Source organism: Lotus japonicus, chromosome 6 (genome assembly GCF_012489685.1).
Source record: "Lotus japonicus ecotype B-129 chromosome 6, LjGifu_v1.2".
In the NCBI taxonomy this organism is placed as follows: Eukaryota; Viridiplantae; Streptophyta; class Magnoliopsida; order Fabales; family Fabaceae; genus Lotus; species Lotus japonicus.
The window spans coordinates 67,756,570-67,774,620 of NC_080046.1; the positions used below are offsets into that span (position 1 = coordinate 67,756,570).

At 37.1% G+C, this 18,051-nt stretch overlaps 2 protein-coding genes and 1 pseudogene across 2 annotated transcripts; 1 reads left to right on the forward strand and 2 right to left on the reverse strand.

The window, feature by feature from the left end:
- Positions 1-7,274: 7,274 nt before the first annotated feature.
- Positions 7,275-8,713, reverse strand: LOC130725830 (uncharacterized). The gene is made up of 2 exons (XM_057577018.1): positions 8,473-8,713; positions 7,275-8,371 (listed from the first exon to the last, which is right to left on the reverse strand). The coding sequence occupies exons 1-2, from the start codon at positions 8,711-8,713 to the stop codon at positions 7,275-7,277; spliced, it is 1,338 nt and encodes a 445-aa protein (XP_057433001.1).
- Positions 8,714-12,654: 3,941 nt separating this feature from the next.
- Positions 12,655-15,742, reverse strand: LOC130726170 (uncharacterized; annotated as a pseudogene).
- An 856-nt stretch (positions 15,743-16,598) lies between these two features.
- Positions 16,599-17,841, forward strand: LOC130726168 (ras-related protein RABA2a). The gene is made up of 2 exons (XM_057577397.1): positions 16,599-16,871; positions 17,195-17,841. The coding sequence occupies exons 1-2, from the start codon at positions 16,707-16,709 to the stop codon at positions 17,684-17,686; spliced, it is 657 nt and encodes a 218-aa protein (XP_057433380.1). The 5' UTR covers positions 16,599-16,706; the 3' UTR covers positions 17,687-17,841.
- The last annotated feature ends 210 nt before the right edge of the window (positions 17,842-18,051 follow it).

Below are 18,051 nucleotides of genomic sequence, written 5' to 3' on the forward strand. Positions count from 1 at the left end.
TTCATTCCATATAATCAACTTAGTCTGCAAAAGCAAATTTACCCGTAAGCTTCCTTGTTTAATATTACATGTAGATACATCATTCACCTGTAGTGGAATACACAATCTTGAATGAGCAGTTCTCCCCCTGGTAGTAATAACGAAGCAATACCACTGGAAGCTACATTCAGAACAATCAATCCTCGGGACCGTAGAGATGCTGACAATGCGTTCCAAATAAATGTTTTCCTTGTTCCTCTGTATCCATATAAAAAGAAAAAACCACCACAATCAGACAAAACAGATTCCAATATCTGATTATAGACCTGCTTTTGTTCATCTGTCATTAAATTTAGCAAATTTGTGCACTTGGCAGACATCTCATCTCTATCGTAGTTAAGTTCATCTACTATGAACCTATTTTCAAATAGATGTGAAGGTATGAAAAACGGTAGAAAGGGGGGGTTTGAATAACGTTTTCAGTACAAAACTACCACCTTAAAGATTTTGGCAAATCTTTCGAGAACTTAAGTGCTAAAGATAAGAGATAGAAAAGCACACAAGGATTTTATCCTGGTTCACTTGATAAATCACTCAAGCTACTCCAGTCCACCCGTTAAGGTGATTTCTTCCTTCTTAGAATGAAGGCAATCCACTAATCAGATAATTGTTACAACTGCACTTGAAACCTACAAGTGACTAACAATACACTGACTTAGCTCACACTAAGATTCACTCTCTTAGTCTTCTCTAGGATCCGATCAACCTTGATCTCCTAAAGGAATCACCACTAAGATTCACTCTCTTAGTCTTCTCTAGGATCCGATCAACCTTGATCTCCTAAAGGAACTAAACAAACTGTTTATCAAAGAATTGTTTACAAGAGATTTGCTTCTAAAAAGCTAATAGTAAACACAATGAATTTCAGATGAAAGAAAGCTTAGAATATTTGAATATGTCTTGCGCGTGTGTGTGCTTCTAGCCGCTTCTTTCAATCTTCAGCCTCTATATATACTCCAAGGATTAGGGTTGAGCGTTGCATGGGAAATGCTACCGTTGGAGGGCAGTTCTGGAAAATCCAGCTTCTGCTGTGGCTGAGAACGTTAGGTAGGTCGTCAGGAAGGTACACTTGCTTTTGTACTTGGATAGCGACTTGACCTTTTAACCTAGGAGACTTCTGATCAGAGGAATACTTCATATTGGAACTTGTGAAGCCGGTTGATCAGAGTCAGAGGGAAAGCACAGATCCTCTGACCATTGTATCTTCTGATTCTGAACTCAGAGGGAAGAACATGGCCTTCAGAGTTTCTTGCTTCTGGACTTCAGAGTTTCCACTATTCAGCTTCTGGATCTTCAGAGTCTTCTACACCATCAGAACATCTGAACCTTCAGTGTTTCTTGGTTATCAGAACTTCTGGATCTTCAGAGCTTCTAGCGACTGAGTCCACATCAGAGTTTGTATAGCTTCAGAACTTCTGAAGCTTTTCCACTGTTCATACTGAACATGGTGAATGCGAAAGCGTTGCTTGGTTTACCCTTTATACACAGTGCTTCTGATTTGTGTGAGATTGAGTTGAGGTCAGAGCCTGTAAATAGCACACTCAGAAAAACACGTTAGAGTACCACAATTGTTCATATCAAAAGGTTAACTTGTAATCATCAAAACATAGAGTTGTACTACTAGATCAAAACTTGCAAAAAAGAGTTGTATCTACTTTACCCCTTACAAACTCATTCTCCAGAAGGAATGAGCTAAGTCTCTCATACCATGCTCTGGGAGCTTGCTTCAGACCGTAGAGTGATTTCTTCAATTTGAACACATGGTCTGGTTTCTTTTCATCTTCAAAACCTGGGGGTTGATGAACATAGACTTCCTCTGAGATATAACCATTTAGGAAGGCACTCTTTACGTCCATCTGATGTAGAACTATGTTGTGATTTACTGAGAAGGAGATCAACAGTCTGATTGCCTCCAGTCTTGCTACCGGAGCAAATGTTTCAGTGTAGTCTATTCCTTCCTGCTGGCTGTAGCCTTGAGCAACTAGCCTTGCCTTATTTCTGACTACATCTCCTTTCTCATTCAGCTTGTTTCTGAATACCCATTTCGTTCCAATAACATGGACACTCTCAGGCTTCTTCACTAAGCTCCAAACATCGTTCTTGGAGAATTGATTCAATTCTTCTTCCATGGCCAGAATCCACTCCTTGTCCTGAAGAGCTTCATCTATGGACTTGGGTTCAATTAAGGACACCAATCCTTTCAGACTCAGCAAGGTCTCTTCAGAGGGTCTGAAGGCAGATCTGGTTCTGACTGGTTCATCTTTGTTGCCCAGAATCAATTCCTTAGGGTGAGCTGCAGTGATTCTGCTCTTCTTCAGAGTTTGTGAGTTAGAGGGACCAGCTTCTTCCTCTGGTTCATCTTCCTCTGGCTCAACTTCCTCTGGAGCTTTGCCTTTGTCAGAAACATTAATGCTTAAATCTGCAAACTTTTCAACTAGCTTTGACTGGTCAGAGTCAAGCTTATCATCAAATCTAACATGAATAGATTCTTCAATAGTCTTAGCATCAGTATTATAAAATCTAAAACCTTTAGATCTATCAGAATAACCAAGTAATAGACACTTAGAAGACTTAGCATCAAATTTATGCAATCTATCCTTAGTATTGAGAACATAACAAACACAGCCAAAAGGATGAAAATAAGAAATGTTGGGTTTTATGTTCTTCCACAATTCATAAGGAGTCTTATTCAGAATTGGTCTCACAGAGATTCTGTTCTGAATGTAACATGCTGTATTTACTGCCTCTGCCCAAAAGTGCTTAGCCATGCCAGTTTCTTGGAGCATGGTTCTAGCCATCTCCTGAAGAGTTCTGTTCTTCCTCTCAACAACACCATTTTGTTGAGGAGTTCTGGGACAAGAGAAATCATGTGCAATTCCATAGGAATCAAACAGACTCTCAAACTTGTCATTCTCAAACTCTCCACCATGGTCACTTCTGACACGCACAATCCTACAAGCCTTCTCGTTTTGCACTTGAGCAATGAAGGTAGAGAACACAGCATGAGACTCATCCTTGCGGGTTAGAAACTTTACCCATGTCCAGCGGCTATAGTCATCAACGATAACCATCCCATATCTCTTGCCACTTATAGACTCAGTTTTCACTGGTCCAAAAAGGTCGATATGCAGAAGTTCCAACGGCCTTGAGGTTGAGACAACATTCTTTGCCTTGAAAGGGACTTTTGTGAATTTGCCTTTCTGACATGCTTCACAAAGAGCGTCTGAAGCGAACTGACAAGGTTTAGCTTGCTCAGCTGAGAAATCTTTCTCATACTGGCATGCCCTAACCGTCTATGCCATACCCACTGCTCTTCATTAACAGACAGAAGGCACTTCACATTCTGAGCCTCCAACTCAGATAATCTGATCTTATAAATGTTGTTCTTCCTCTTGCTGTTAAACAGAACAGAGCCATCGATCTGACTTACAGCCCGGCAGGACTTTTGATTGAATATAACATCATAACCCTTGTCAGCTAATTGACTTATAGACAATAAGTTATGTGTTAAGCCGTCTACCAATAAAACATTATCAATGCATGGACTACTATCTACACAAATAGTACCAGTACCAATAATTTTACCCTTTTCATTTCCTCCGAAGCCAACTTCGCCTCCAGGCTTAAGTTTCAGCTCTCGGAACATACGCTTTTCTCCCGTCATGTGACGCGAGCATCCACTGTCCAGATACCATGATTGGTGTTTCAGTGGAGCTATCAAGGATATCTGCAACATAGATAATTTTGTCCTTAGGTACCCACTTTCTGGGTCCTCTTTTGTTAGTTACCCCAGAGGTTCTGATCACCTTGGGTGTCTCAACATAATATTTAAAAGGAATATTTGCATGATATTTAGTCATAGAGACAGATCCCTTTTTAAGAGGATGTTTAGCAACTTTAGCAGGTACAGGATCAGGCAATATGGTACCAGAGGGAACAAAGCATTCATACAAGGATTTAGCTTTAGACACAGAAGGCTCATTTCTAATTGGTTTAGAATAGCCAATGTCATGCATTCCATTTCTGCTTACGCCATAGATCATTGAAGTCATTAAACTTCTATCCACGCTTTTAGCTAGGAATCTTTGAAAAGACTTTTCATACTTAGATTCATTCCTACAATCAGAGGCATCACAGGCAACAATTTCTTCTAACTTAGCAATCTGGTTCTTAAGCACAGAGTTAGAATTTACCAAAGCATGATTTTCATTTTTCAAATCTGAAATAATTTTCTCATGTTCAGAAGGAGTCTTGGAGACAGCAGATAAGTTCTTTTTCAACTTTTTATGCTTAGACAATAAAGAGTTATACTTATCCATGATATCAGACAAAGCATGTTTCAGTTCAGAGGTAGAGAAAGAAGCAAATACCTCATTTTCATCGTCTGAGTCAGGATCTCCTTCTGATTCTGAGTCAGAGTCAACAGCTTCCTTTGACTCTGATCCTTTGTCTTTGACAATGGCCATGAGTCCTTGGACTTCACCATCAGAGTCAACATCCTCTGACTCTGATTCATCGAATGTCACCATCAGACTCTTCTTGGTCTTGAAGTGCTTCTTTGGCTTCTTGTCTTTCTTCAACTTTGGACAATCACTTTTGTAGTGCCCAGATTCTTTGCACTCAAAACATGTGACCTCCTTGATTGAAGACTTCTTCTGGCCTGAGGACTCATACTTTCCTTTTGCCTTTCCAGAGCCTTTGAACTTGCTCTGCCTGTGCTTCCAGATGCGGTTGAGTCTCTTGGAGATCAGAGTCAGCTCATCTTCATCAGAATCTTCTGATGCTTCTTCAGATTCTTCTTCTTCAGCTTGAAGAGCCTTTGACTTCTCAACCTTAGCCTTTTCAGATTTGGATTTCAAGGCTATGGACTTTTTCCTCAGATCTTGCATCTCTGAGCGTTTCAGCTCATGGCATTTCAAAATGCTGATGAGTTCTTCTAAACTCATATTCTCAACGTCTCTCGTGAGCTCTATTGAAGTCACCAAAGGCATCCAACTTTCAGGAAGACACCTGATGACCCTTATGACATGATCTTTTGTTGTGTAGCTCTTGTTGAGAGGTCGTATGCCAGCTACAAGCAATTGAAATCTGGAGAACATTTCTTCAATGGACTCATTTGGCTCCATGATGAAGGATTCATACTTTTGGATCAAATACAATGCCTTTGATTCTTTGACTTTCTTGTTTCCTTCATGAGACATCTTCAGAGAATCAAAAATGCCTTTAGCAAACTCACGATCTGTAATCTTCTGGTACTCTTCATAGGAAATAGCACTTAGAAGAATTGCTCTTGCTTTGTGATGTTGTGAGTACAGCTTCTTTTGATCTGCAGTCATCTCTGACCTTGGGATCTTCTTGCCATCTGCATCAACTGGACGCTCATAGCCATCCACAATAATATCCCAGAGATCTGCATCGAAACCCAGAAAGAAACTTTCCAGTCTATCTTTCCAATATTCGAACCTTTGACCATCGAACATAGGAGGCTTTGCATTGTAACCATCTCTTTGAGTTTCACTGGTGGTGGCAGCCATTGTTTTTCACACCGGCCCGGATCACTGAACACTGTTAGGTGTGGTAATCAGAACTTGCGCTCTGATACCAATTGAAGGTATGAAAAACGGTAGAAAGGGGGGGTTTGAATAACGTTTTCAGTACAAAACTACCACCTTAAAGATTTTGGCAAATCTTTCGAGAACTTAAGTGCTAAAGATAAGAGATAGAAAAGCACACAAGGATTTTATCCTGGTTCACTTGATAAATCACTCAAGCTACTCCAGTCCACCCGTTAAGGTGATTTCTTCCTTCTTAGAATGAAGGCAATCCACTAATCAGATAATTGTTACAACTGCACTTGAAACCTACAAGTGACTAACAATACACTGACTTAGCTCACACTAAGATTCACTCTCTTAGTCTTCTCTAGGATCCGATCAACCTTGATCTCCTAAAGGAATCACCACTAAGATTCACTCTCTTAGTCTTCTCTAGGATCCGATCAACCTTGATCTCCTAAAGGAACTAAACAAACTGTTTATCAAAGAATTGTTTACAAGAGATTTGCTTCTAAAAAGCTAATAGTAAACACAATGAATTTCAGATGAAAGAAAGCTTAGAATATTTGAATATGTCTTGCGCGTGTGTGTGCTTCTAGCCGCTTCTTTCAATCTTCAGCCTCTATATATACTCCAAGGATTAGGGTTGAGCGTTGCATGGGAAATGCTACCGTTGGAGGGCAGTTCTGGAAAATCCAGCTTCTACTGTGGCTGAGAACGTTAGGTAGGTCGTCAGGAAGGTACACTTGCTTTTGTACTTGGATAGCGACTTGACCTTTTAACCTAGGAGACTTCTGATCAGAGGAATACTTCATATTGGAACTTGTGAAGCCGGTTGATCAGAGTCAGAGGGAAAGCACAGATCCTCTGACCATTGTATCTTCTGATTCTGAACTCAGAGGGAAGAACATGGCCTTCAGAGTTTCTTGCTTCTGGACTTCAGAGTTTCCACTATTCAGCTTCTGGATCTTCAGAGTCTTCTACACCATCAGAACATCTGAACCTTCAGTGTTTCTTGGTTATCAGAACTTCTGGATCTTCAGAGCTTCTAGCGACTGAGTCCACATCAGAGTTTGTATAGCTTCAGAACTTCTGAAGCTTTTCCACTGTTCATACTGAACATGGTGAATGCGAAAGCGTTGCTTGGTTTACCCTTTATACACAGTGCTTCTGATTTGTGTGAGATTGAGTTGAGGTCAGAGCCTGTAAATAGCACACTCAGAAAAACACGTTAGAGTACCACAATTGTTCATATCAAAAGGTTAACTTGTAATCATCAAAACATAGAGTTGTACTACTAGATCAAAACTTGATCTTACAAGATGTAGATCGGAAGATTCGGGATAAGGTAAACAATCAAAATCCTTGAGAGATCTCCCGTTACTCTGGAGCAATTTTTCAATCTCTATCAGGCACATGTTTCTTAAGTCATCATCACTAATTTCCAAGTCTGAAAAAATAAGATTCGAATATAAAATTATTTTGGAAGAAATGTACATTAGTAGTTACTTATATAAAAAACTAATTTCATATGGTTTAAATGAGTTCCTTAAGTTACATACCTGGTATTTGAAGAAGTCTCCTTTGATATAAAATATCGTCTGATAGCAATTTCCATGTAGCTTCCCACACTACATCTGGTTTGCTGATGGTTTTCACTAACAATAACATGACAAATAATCATCTTAATTGGGGTCCAGACCCAAGATCACTTGCCTCCTTTATTCCATCTATGTATTCTCTATCATCTTTCAACAATCCCAAGATATAGCACACTTCCTTGTAGGTCTGGTATAGTACGCCATTAACAGTTTTTATGCTGTCAAAACTTGTACATCCCTTTTGAATTGTAAGAAGGACCCGCATATAGAATAGTTCTCCGGTACCCATGGGAATATAATTCAACCTCCCAATTGAAAATCCTTTCTTTCGGACAGTCCATATTCTTTTGTCTTCATCATAAACAAACCTTTGGGGAAACTCTGCATATGTTAGGTCCTTCCCAAGTTCGGATTCCTGATTTGCTTTGAACCACGTTGTAAACTCAGTGTCCATATCCTGGTTCCTTTCAACTACAGTGTCAATCCATTCATGATCCTTGAAAGTAACAGACTGCTCATTGGGAAGGTGAAATGATAATCTGTTAACAGGAGGCCACTTGTCATGAATATAAAATCCAAATATTCTCCACGCTGCTTCACATGGAGACAAATACTTGCAGTCGTAATACTGATTTATCTCATCAACACCTTTTTCTTTATTTGAATCTTTATCTCTATTAGAAATTTCAACAGAAACTCTATCTGGACCTTTGTTTACATATTTAAACAAATATTTTATGGAGTTTGACTTGTTACAGTACTCCACGTTGATATGGGCATGATACCTCATGAGGAGATCTGGATTATAAGGTACAACATACCTATTATCCATCACAATGTCTTTCTTTGTAACACTAACTCCAGTATCTCTTCTCCTGTATTTAGGATAGCCTTCCTCATCAATTGTAGTTGAGTTCTGAAATTGTTTTGGGAAAAATTTCTCACACTTTCCATTTTTCATACAGGCATAATTCATATTAGCAAACCCACATGGACCATGCATCATATAATTTGAAACTGCTGCTGACAAAGCAGGATATAACACAGGATCCGGAAACTCAGCTGATATTACCTTATCAATGTCATCCCCTGTTTTAAGCTTCCCTTCACCTTGCAACCATATTAAGATGTGGGCATGTGGAAGCCCTCTTTTTTGGAACTCAATTGTGTACGTACCTGCAGTTAAAGGTTTTGAAAGATGTATGTAATTAACATAACAATTAGTAAATTACATGAAAAAATAAAACATAGAAAAAGAAGAAGAAAAAAATGCTTGCCTGCTTGTACTTCTCCAAATATTTTTCCTTTCTTCAAATTGGACATCAAATCATTCAACTTCATTTTGAAAACTCTAGCCACAATGTCAGGTCGGTCATCTGCCCTGAGACCTCTTGGAGTTACAAAATCCTGAATTTCTTTCCAGTTTGCATTGCAGGTCATGGTTATAAACAAATCTGGATATCCAAATCTTTTGCAAATAGCCATGGCATCTTGACAATTGTTGAACATGTATCGCATCGCACCCGTGAAGGAAGGAGGTAAAATGATACGTTTTTCAGCAGAGGGGGGTTGGACATCTCCTCTAGTTACAGCTTCTTGCAAGCCTTAAAAAATATCTGAACGGAACTTCTGTTGATTATTTCTGTTAAAAGACATTCTATCTGATTCAATCATAGTGTAGCAGTCTACAATAAATTGCTGAAATAATCGACCTGTGCTCACTAAATGCCCATGCTCTATGTCCCTTTGTTGGATCCGGTAAGAAATAAATTCCCTGATTACAACTTTGTATCTCTTTCGGGAATCGTCTTGCATGTGATCTTCTCGTAGTGGTATATTTTCCTTAAAACCATCTTCTCCATATGGAAATAATAAAGGATATTGAGGAGGAATGTAAGAAGGGTGTTTTTCAGGAATTCGTTGAAAACCTCCATCAGTACCCTTGACAATAATATCTCTACCTTCATTCACAGAGTCTATATCACCTACAATCAAAGCTGCCACCTCATCAGCTGTGGGCATATTATAAGTTCTTGGATCCTTAGTTCTGTTACGATACAATTTGAGATAGAAATTTGAAGAACCATCACTCTCGACAAAGTCTCTAACTCTTCGAAACATCTTTGCCAATTCATTGTCTTTGTCAATCATTGCAGTCAAGTCCTTCACTAAGGAAGGATCAAGTGGACTTTTCCTTGTACTTGAACTGATGTAAAAAATGAAAGTAAGAATTTAGCATCAGCAACCATAACTTCAAGGTATAGTTTTTGTTTAAAAATTTGTAAATAATTCACAAAATACCTGAAATATTTCATTCTATTTGAAGACTCATTCTGAGTGTCATATATATAGAGTTGAGCAAACTTAGGAGGAGCTCCTTCAGGAGGTATCAGACTTCCAATCCGATGATAATTTTGACCACTTAGTATAAACTGAGGAGGGCCATTTCCATCATTTATACCTGATTCCACCTTGCCTCCAAGTGAAGTGTACGAAAATAAACTGTTGTACGCTCTGATATTCTCCTTGAAATTCTTGTATCTGCCATCTATCTCATTCATCAAATTATATAGTAGCTGAGGAGGTTTTCTTAGGAATGGAAGTGTAATTTTTCCTTTCATGTAGCAAATCTTGAATTTTGGAATTTTGCTATGATCAGATTTAACCGCCCTCTCTTCATACCACATAATAGATTGACAATTAGAGCATACATTAGATGCAACACCCAAATAAAACACCTCTGCAGCACAAACTTTCTTAAAATTAGCTGACTGCAATGAAAGGGTATTATTAAAGTACCATACAATGTAAGAAGTTTACCTGTCGTTTCAGCCTTTGCATACAATTGTGAATGCCTTTCTGTAGTTTGGTTATCAGGTAATGTACTCGTCTCACCTTGCTCCATGTCTTCTGAATTGAAGCCGAAACTCCTTCTTGAAACTTGTTCAATAATAGTAGAAGGAATTCTCAAGGTACTTTTCCTTTGACGTCTACGTGAGGTGCTAGCAGCAACTGATGATGTGAGTATGGTACTTTGATCTGAAATGGAACTTTGTTGTGGTTGTGTAGATGATCCTGTACAATAAATAATATTTTTTGAGAATGTGAAACTGATATTGACATAAATGTCATCTATTAGGCCATTTTGAAAATGAATTTTAGTTTACCAACTCCATGCGATGAACCATTATCTGAATTGGACGGATTTGAAATACTGCCTGTATGCATACCTACATGTGCAACTATATTAAAATTGCTGAAATTAAGTTGAATAATTTTTTGAGGTTATCAGGTAATGGACTCGTCTCACCTTGCTCCATGTCTTCTGAATCATTACCAAAACTCCTTCTTGAAACTTGTTCAATGATAGTAGAAGGTATTATCAAGCTACTTTTCCTTTGATGTCTACGTGAGGTGCTAGTTCCAACTGATGATGTAAGTATGGTACTTTGATCTGAAATGGAACTTTGTTTAGGTGGTGTAGATGATCCTGAACAATTAAAAATAATGGTTGAGAATGTGAAAGTGATATTGACATAAATGTCAGATATTAGGCCATGTTGAAAAATGAAGTTTATTTTACCAACTCCATGTGATGAACGGTTATCTGTATTGGACAGATTTGAACTACTTCCTGTATGCATACCTACATGTGCAAGCATATTAAAATTGTTGAAATTAAGTTGAATAATTTATGGAGAACAATTTCACTATTTAATTTAAACATTTTAATACAATGCATAAATTACCTAAAAGAGAACAATAGGTTAATACAATCCACGGTGTATTTTGAGTTGGGCTAGCATACATATATTGCATTTGGGAAAAGCTCGGAAATGCATCTGGAGTTAAAAAAAACTTGATCAACGCCTGCAAACTCAGTGACAACGCAAAGTCATAAAAAATATCATACTTTTATATTGGATTAGTTGATAAAACTAATATTAATATACAACCTTGTGCGTGATTATTCATTTCAGATTTGTTCTTCATGATAGCTTTCCTTCTCAATCTTGCATAAGACGCAGCTTGGGCCTTATAGGTCGCAAAAACATTATTTCTTTGTCCAATAGGGCCTAAAAAGGATTGAAAAATATGTATGAAGATTCTCGAAGCAATTAAGACTATAGAAAAGTAGGGTTAAGATTATAGACCTGGAAAATAACCAACATTATTTACTCCTGGTGAAGGAATTTGAATATTAGTGTTCAATACTGACAATAGTGAAACTTCACTATATGGATCTGCAATGTTAAAATTATGTTTCAATTGAAAGTGGTTAGAGATAACAAAGACTCATGCTTTCAAGTATGAAGTGATTACTAAAATGAAACTCAATAAAAGAAGCAAGCTGCCAAATTCCTACTATGGAATTTTAAACTGGTTAAGATGCTTCTATCCTTGACATATAAGCCAATTAATAATGATCCTCAACGGTTTTTTAGTTGGGGGACCAAAAGTTGGGGGACGATTTTTTAGTTGCCCCTGCAGATGAATGATGAAATTAAAAAATTTGAAACAACACATGTTGATTGGCTGCCTTGGACGGTTAGAGATAAAGTAGGGAATGATAATAATTTGTTTACTTTACTTTTTAATAATTTTTCAAATACAGTCTGGAAATCAAAGTCAGAACTGCTGAAGATCAACTTATCTACCACGTGTTAAAATTCAAACCTTACCAAAAATAGTATTATGAATTTCATTTAGAATTTTTTTTAATGTTTCTGCTAACGTGGCGCAAAATGGGGGTAGGTTTCTCTAGTGACACGTGGCAAACTTTCCTTCTAATGGGTTCTCATTTTATTTATATTTTGAGATTTAGATTTAGATATAAAACTAGTAAGTAGCCCGTGCAATGCACGGGTGAGTTTCACAAGTGTTTTAAATATTTTAGTATATATTCAAATTGAAATTTAGTAGGATAACATTTTAAATTTTATACTAATAAGTTTATTCACATTAAATTAATAAAGTAATTTCTATATTAAGTTTTTTGGAAAGTTAATTCATACATGCAAAAAATAAAGAAATATTTATTATTATTACAATTATAAAAAAAAGATGGCCATACGTGAAATATAGTTAATAAAAAATATACAAATTTGAGGCACTTTGTAACACATTTATGCTGGCAATTATCAAGATATGAATTGGAAGAAGTATGTTTGAGCAATATAACATTGAAGCATATAAGATGGACAATTTTCCTGACACGGGCATGCGCTCAGAATATATACCTCCATGTATTCTCTTTTATAGAGTTCATTTTCAGCTGTGTTTCAATTTAGAGAACATGCGATGACAATCTAAATCTCCAAATTGAAACTAAAATACATTTATTAGTCGGTTTTGATTTAAAGTCTAATAGAATATCTTATGCAATGTAGCTATATCTGTTCAAATAAATTTTAAAAACATAATGTACAAATACTAAATTGAATTACAATTAAGTTGATTTTAAAAGATAAACTCATCTTCAAGTTCACTCCTACAAAGAAAGAAAATTAAATTAAATCACTAATATGTCGTCAAGCCTACCCTGATGAAACTGACTTATCAACTAAAAAATAGTTAAATCAATTTTCTCTATAAAAGAGAAGAAAATTACACATAAAGTATTATCTAGAATCATTGTTTTCATCACAGTAAAGGACATGTAATGGTCTTCGAGCAACTCAGTGGCAGAGGTCTAAGCCCCTGGCTGAGCAAGGCACTTCTCAATGAAGGCCTTCACCTTTGAATCCTTCATCCTGTTCAAGGCATGAGGTCTCACTTCTGAAGACACCTTCTTGTATACACCTTCTTGTATATATTGACAACATTGTCACACTCACGGGAATCTATAGTGTCACCATCTCCAACGCACATTCCAAATGAGTATTCCACAATTAGTGTAGATAGGCCTCTTCATATAACTCATGTGGCATAAATTCTAGTGTCCCAATACCTGAATATGCAGAGTGGTTCTTCCCCACAATTGCCGTCAAACCTAACTCTCAAATCTTCACCTGATATACAATACATGAAAACAAATCAAATGACATATTGTAAATGACTCAATGAAAACTATAAATTAAAGCTAAACACCTCTAAATTGAATTTATACAAAGACATTTAAGTATGAACAAATGTTTCAAATCCAATCATCAAACATTCAAACCTAAAATCAACCATAAGTTTCTAATCACAACCACCAACACAACTATTAAAACCATGCACTATTTAAAAAACTAATAAAATAAACTATTCAAAATCCGGATCCCACATCACAAATGCATCAAAATCTAACTACATATAATAAGCAACATAGGCATAAATAGAAAAATAAAACCAATTGAGCACCCCAAATGCAGTACCTCATAAATTTCAAAGGCATAGCCTACGAAGCATATTTTACAAAGGCATAGCCTATGAAGCTCCTTAGTTTTTGTTCAAATTTCTTGGTTAACATTACTGCCAATAATCATTAAACTACCCTTGCAATGTCATCTGAGGACTAACACCACCAAGTAAAAACTACCGGTGGATAAGAATTTTTAAAATGAACTATAGTAGCAGACTTGAGATATCTCAAAAAGAGGATGAACAAAAATATAAAATCCAAAATAAGCTCTGTATGTAAAATTGAATTGGCAAAAATTAAACCACCCCTTGTGGAAGATGAATAAAATAAAAATATCTTAACATACATAGAAAATTTCTTACCAGTTGTAACCGATCCTCCTGGAGAATTTATGTACTTCACAATATCCTGTAAAACATAAATAGAAAACTGGAAATCACAACAAAATTTTGAAATCAAATACAAACTCAAGATGATAATCATATCATATCAAACTGAAAAATACCAAATAGAACATGAGATGTTTGAATTTACGGGTTCATAGAACAACAATTTATAAAGACAAGATTCCCGATCTGAGAGCATCCCAAAATTTCCAAATTTTTTATCGGAAACCTAAAGAGGGATTGATGAAGGAGGAGTTATTGAAGGATTTCACATCCCTAAAATTTGAAATCAAGAAGTATGAAAGAAGAAGTAAAAACTAAAGAAGAAAAAGTAAAAAATTGATACACGTACGATCATGCCAAAATCTACAAATTTATGTGATTCCATTGAAACTTAAAAGAGGAATTGATGACGAAGGAGTTATTGAGGTGAGAGGAGTTCTTGGGTTGGGGAGGAGTAAATTCCCAAAATTTCGCCCAAGATGGAAAATTGAAATTCAATTTCAAATCCATCATATCTGATTTGCGAGCGGATTAGAGGATTGCATGAGGAACAACGGATTTGGAGAGGAGGGTTTGAGAAGGAGTTAATCACGTAAGAGAAAGGTTACAATTGGAAGTGGAGAACCTAAAACGTGGATAACAAACCTGAAGCACAGTACGGGCGCGTGAGAAGCACGATTGCTCAATTGAGGAGAGAGAGAGTTTTCCTTTTTAGAAAAGATGACGGGGAAATTTGTGGAGGAGAGTGTGGTTTTTTAGTGCCTCACTTTCCAGAGGTCTCAAAATTATTAGATAACAGGGTAGATGAACAATCCACACTAGTGTTAAAACCAAAAAAGGGTGCCCACTAGGGTGGACCTATTATTTTCTTGGTCCATCCATGCACCAGACTTCATCACCGTTAGATATAGGAATATTAGAATATTCTTTAATTGAATGGTTAGGATTGAATCAATGATAAAAGGGTAACAATGTAAATTTACAATCCTAAGTCAGATCATCTTCTCCCTGCTTCTGGAAAGGCATGTCAGTGGCCCAGCCTACCCTTATCTCTCTTGTCGCCGCTGCTGAAGCTACAACGGTGGTTTCCTCCGCCACTGCTGGTTCGTCCTCTGTTGAGCGTGTCCTTGAGCTGGATTTGGTGGATCTTGACGATAATGCTCCAAAAAACCCAGATCTGTAATCCATGGAAACCAATAAGCCAATATAGCTTGATCTGTTGTGAGGTAAGCCAATATAGATCGATATGTAATCCATTAAACCAACCGACGAGTGTTCTAAGCCATCAATTTCATCTCTTTTTGACATTAATTAAAGATACCCAGTGAGGTCAACTGTGAAAAATGGAGGTTGAGGAAATGGACTCAAGGAAGGTGGAGTTTGGGATTCCATGGATCCCTAAAACACTCATTAAGCTTTCTGGTCCAAAATCAGCTCCAATCTGCACGGCGGCGGGGGAAAACCATTTGGGTCACCATTCCAATGAAGCAGTTACATGCGGTGCAGAAGAAAATAAAAGGGTCAGATCTGACCCACGTGCAAGAGGTGGCTATTCAATTTCATACACCCAGAAAACATTGAGATTTAGATTAATTAAAGAAAAAATATCTTCAAACCCATGTGATACCACTTCTGCTTGCCATGATTCCATGGATTCTTACTTTTACTTGATGGTGCTTCTGAATTTTTTCTGTGCCCACAATTCATAATATGGTTTGAGTGGATGGAGGATTGAGTATTAATTCCTCCATCAAATGTTTGAGGTCTGGGACGAAGACACAGTGGCAGCCACCGCGAATAGCACAAAGCCAATCACACATCTAGATACTGTTAAGGATTTAATCTTTTTAATCTATTTTTTATTGTAAATTACTAAGATAACCTTGGGTGCACCGGTGGACCAAAGGCTATGTTTGACATGTTTAGCTGATAAGCTAGCTGAAAGTTGAAAAACTAGCTGAAAGCTTATAAGCTAGCTGATAGCTGAAAGCTGATAAGCTAGCTGATAGCTGAAAGCTGATAAGCTAGCTGAAAGCTGATAGCTGAAAGCTGAAAAGCTACATGATTAAAACAAAAGTGTTTGGAAAAACTAGCTGTTAAACAAACTGAAATTGTAAAATGACATAAAAGGACATACTTGTATAATTATTTTTATATTTAACATTACTTTATTTTCACATTAATATCTATATGATATTAATATTAAAATTAATATCACTTTAAATAATTTTTATTAACTCAAGTTATTTATCATCTTAATATAATATTTTTAATACTTGTGGTGCGCAGCGGTGTGGCGGGAACTGCATACGTAAGTGTGATGAAAAATAGGTTTAGTGTTTTTATAAATATATAAGGGTAATGGTAGAATTTTAATAAATTAATAAGGATAAAAATGAGAATAAATTTAATAAGCTATAAGCTACCTGAGATAGCTTATAGCTTTAAGCTTTAAGCTACTGAAATAAGCTCCTTCACCAAACACTTTTAAAGAGCTTTTAAGCTTAGTTAAATAAGCTTTAAGCTAGTCAAATAAGCTATAAGCTAGCTGAAATGGCATGCCAAACATAGCCAAAATATAAATGGTTCACCCTAGTGGGCACCTAAAAAAAGAGGCGAGGAGAAGGGACAATTTGGTAAGACAAAAAATGGATTTAAAAGGAATCTTGGTTGTTTGCTGGAGGAGAAGGTCTGGACCGGCGAAGACTCAAGTCTGGTACAGAGACAGAGAGAGGAGTTGAGTATGAGTATTGAGTATTGATTTGGAGTAGAAGAGATGGCGAGAAGGGGTGAGGAAGAGTACGATTATCTGTTCAAGGTTGTGTTGATCGGAGATTCAGGTGTCGGTAAATCCAATCTCCTCTCCCGATTCACCCGCAACGAGTTCTGCTTGGAGTCCAAGTCCACCATCGGCGTCGAATTCGCTACTCGTACTCTTGAGGTAGGTCGGTCAGCTTTCTTTCTTATGGATCTATCTCCAATCAATCTCACTTATTATTCTTAACCATTTAGATTTAGATTTAGATTTAGATTTAGGGCTTGTGCTTTGCTCCATTATTCATTTAGTAGCTGTAGGCGTATGTATATATAAATTGCAATTTCCATTTTCCACAAGAAAATAAAATATAGAAAGACTTCAGATTGCTCTTAATTATTTTACCATTCTATTTATAGTCATAGGAATGAATTGGTGATGAAGATAGATAGAGAGATAGATATATTGAATTATTGATCATGATATGCGAATCTATATCAATTATTTAGGTTGAGGGAAGAATGGTGAAAGCTCAAATTTGGGATACGGCTGGTCAGGAACGGTACAGGGCAATAACCAGTGCGTACTATCGCGGTGCTCTGGGAGCTCTTCTTGTCTACGATGTCACCAAACCAACCTCTTTTGAAAATGTAACCAGATGGCTCAAGGAGCTCAGGGATCACGCTGATGCTAACATCGTCATCATGTTGATTGGCAACAAAACGGATCTCAAGCATCTCCGTGGTGTTGCCACTGAGGATGCTCAGAGTTATGCTGAGAAAGAAGGCCTCTCTTTCATCGAGACATCTGCTCTTGAAGCAACCAATGTTGACAAGGCTTTCCAAACCATCCTTGCTCAAATATACCGCATCATCAGTAAGAAATCACTCTCTTCTTCATCCACTGATCCGTCTGCTCCCAATATTAAACAAGGTAACACCATCACCATCGAGGGAGGACTCCAACCCAACACATCCAAGTCCTGCTGTACTACTTCTTGAACTGAATACGTAATACTCTACTTTTCAAATTCAATCTCTGTTGCTGCTCCTTGTTTTGTTTTCTTCTCTATCATTCTTTTTTCAACTAACTATGTGATCAATATTTCATATTTGTATTTCATAATCATTGAGTTGTGCCTATCACTTTTATTTCTCCTTGTGCTAGTACAACCTCACTATCACTAGTCAGTAGTCACTAGGCTTGGCTGCCCTTTTCATTCATATTTTCTGATCCCTATCAAATTTGCTTTGGTGGGTGATAACAATATTCACGGATTGATCAAAGATTACTAATTTGATCTTTTTTTTGTCAAAGGCGGGTGGGTTGCACAGCTACACTTACACCATGTGGAAATAAAATCACA

Excerpts from the sequence above, each read along its gene's own strand:
- LOC130725830 (XM_057577018.1), bottom strand. The coding sequence starts at position 8,713 with ATGCGATACATGTTCAACAATTGTCAAGATGCCATGGCTATTTGCAAA. Across the intron at positions 8,372-8,472 it reads ATTTGGAGAAGTACAAGCAG|GTACGTACACAATTGAGTTC; the intron begins GCAAGCATTTTT and ends CTTTAACTGCAG.
- LOC130726168 (XM_057577397.1), top strand. The coding sequence starts at position 16,707 with ATGGCGAGAAGGGGTGAGGAAGAGTACGATTATCTGTTCAAGGTTGTG. Across the intron at positions 16,872-17,194 it reads TCGCTACTCGTACTCTTGAG|GTTGAGGGAAGAATGGTGAA; the intron begins GTAGGTCGGTCA and ends TCAATTATTTAG.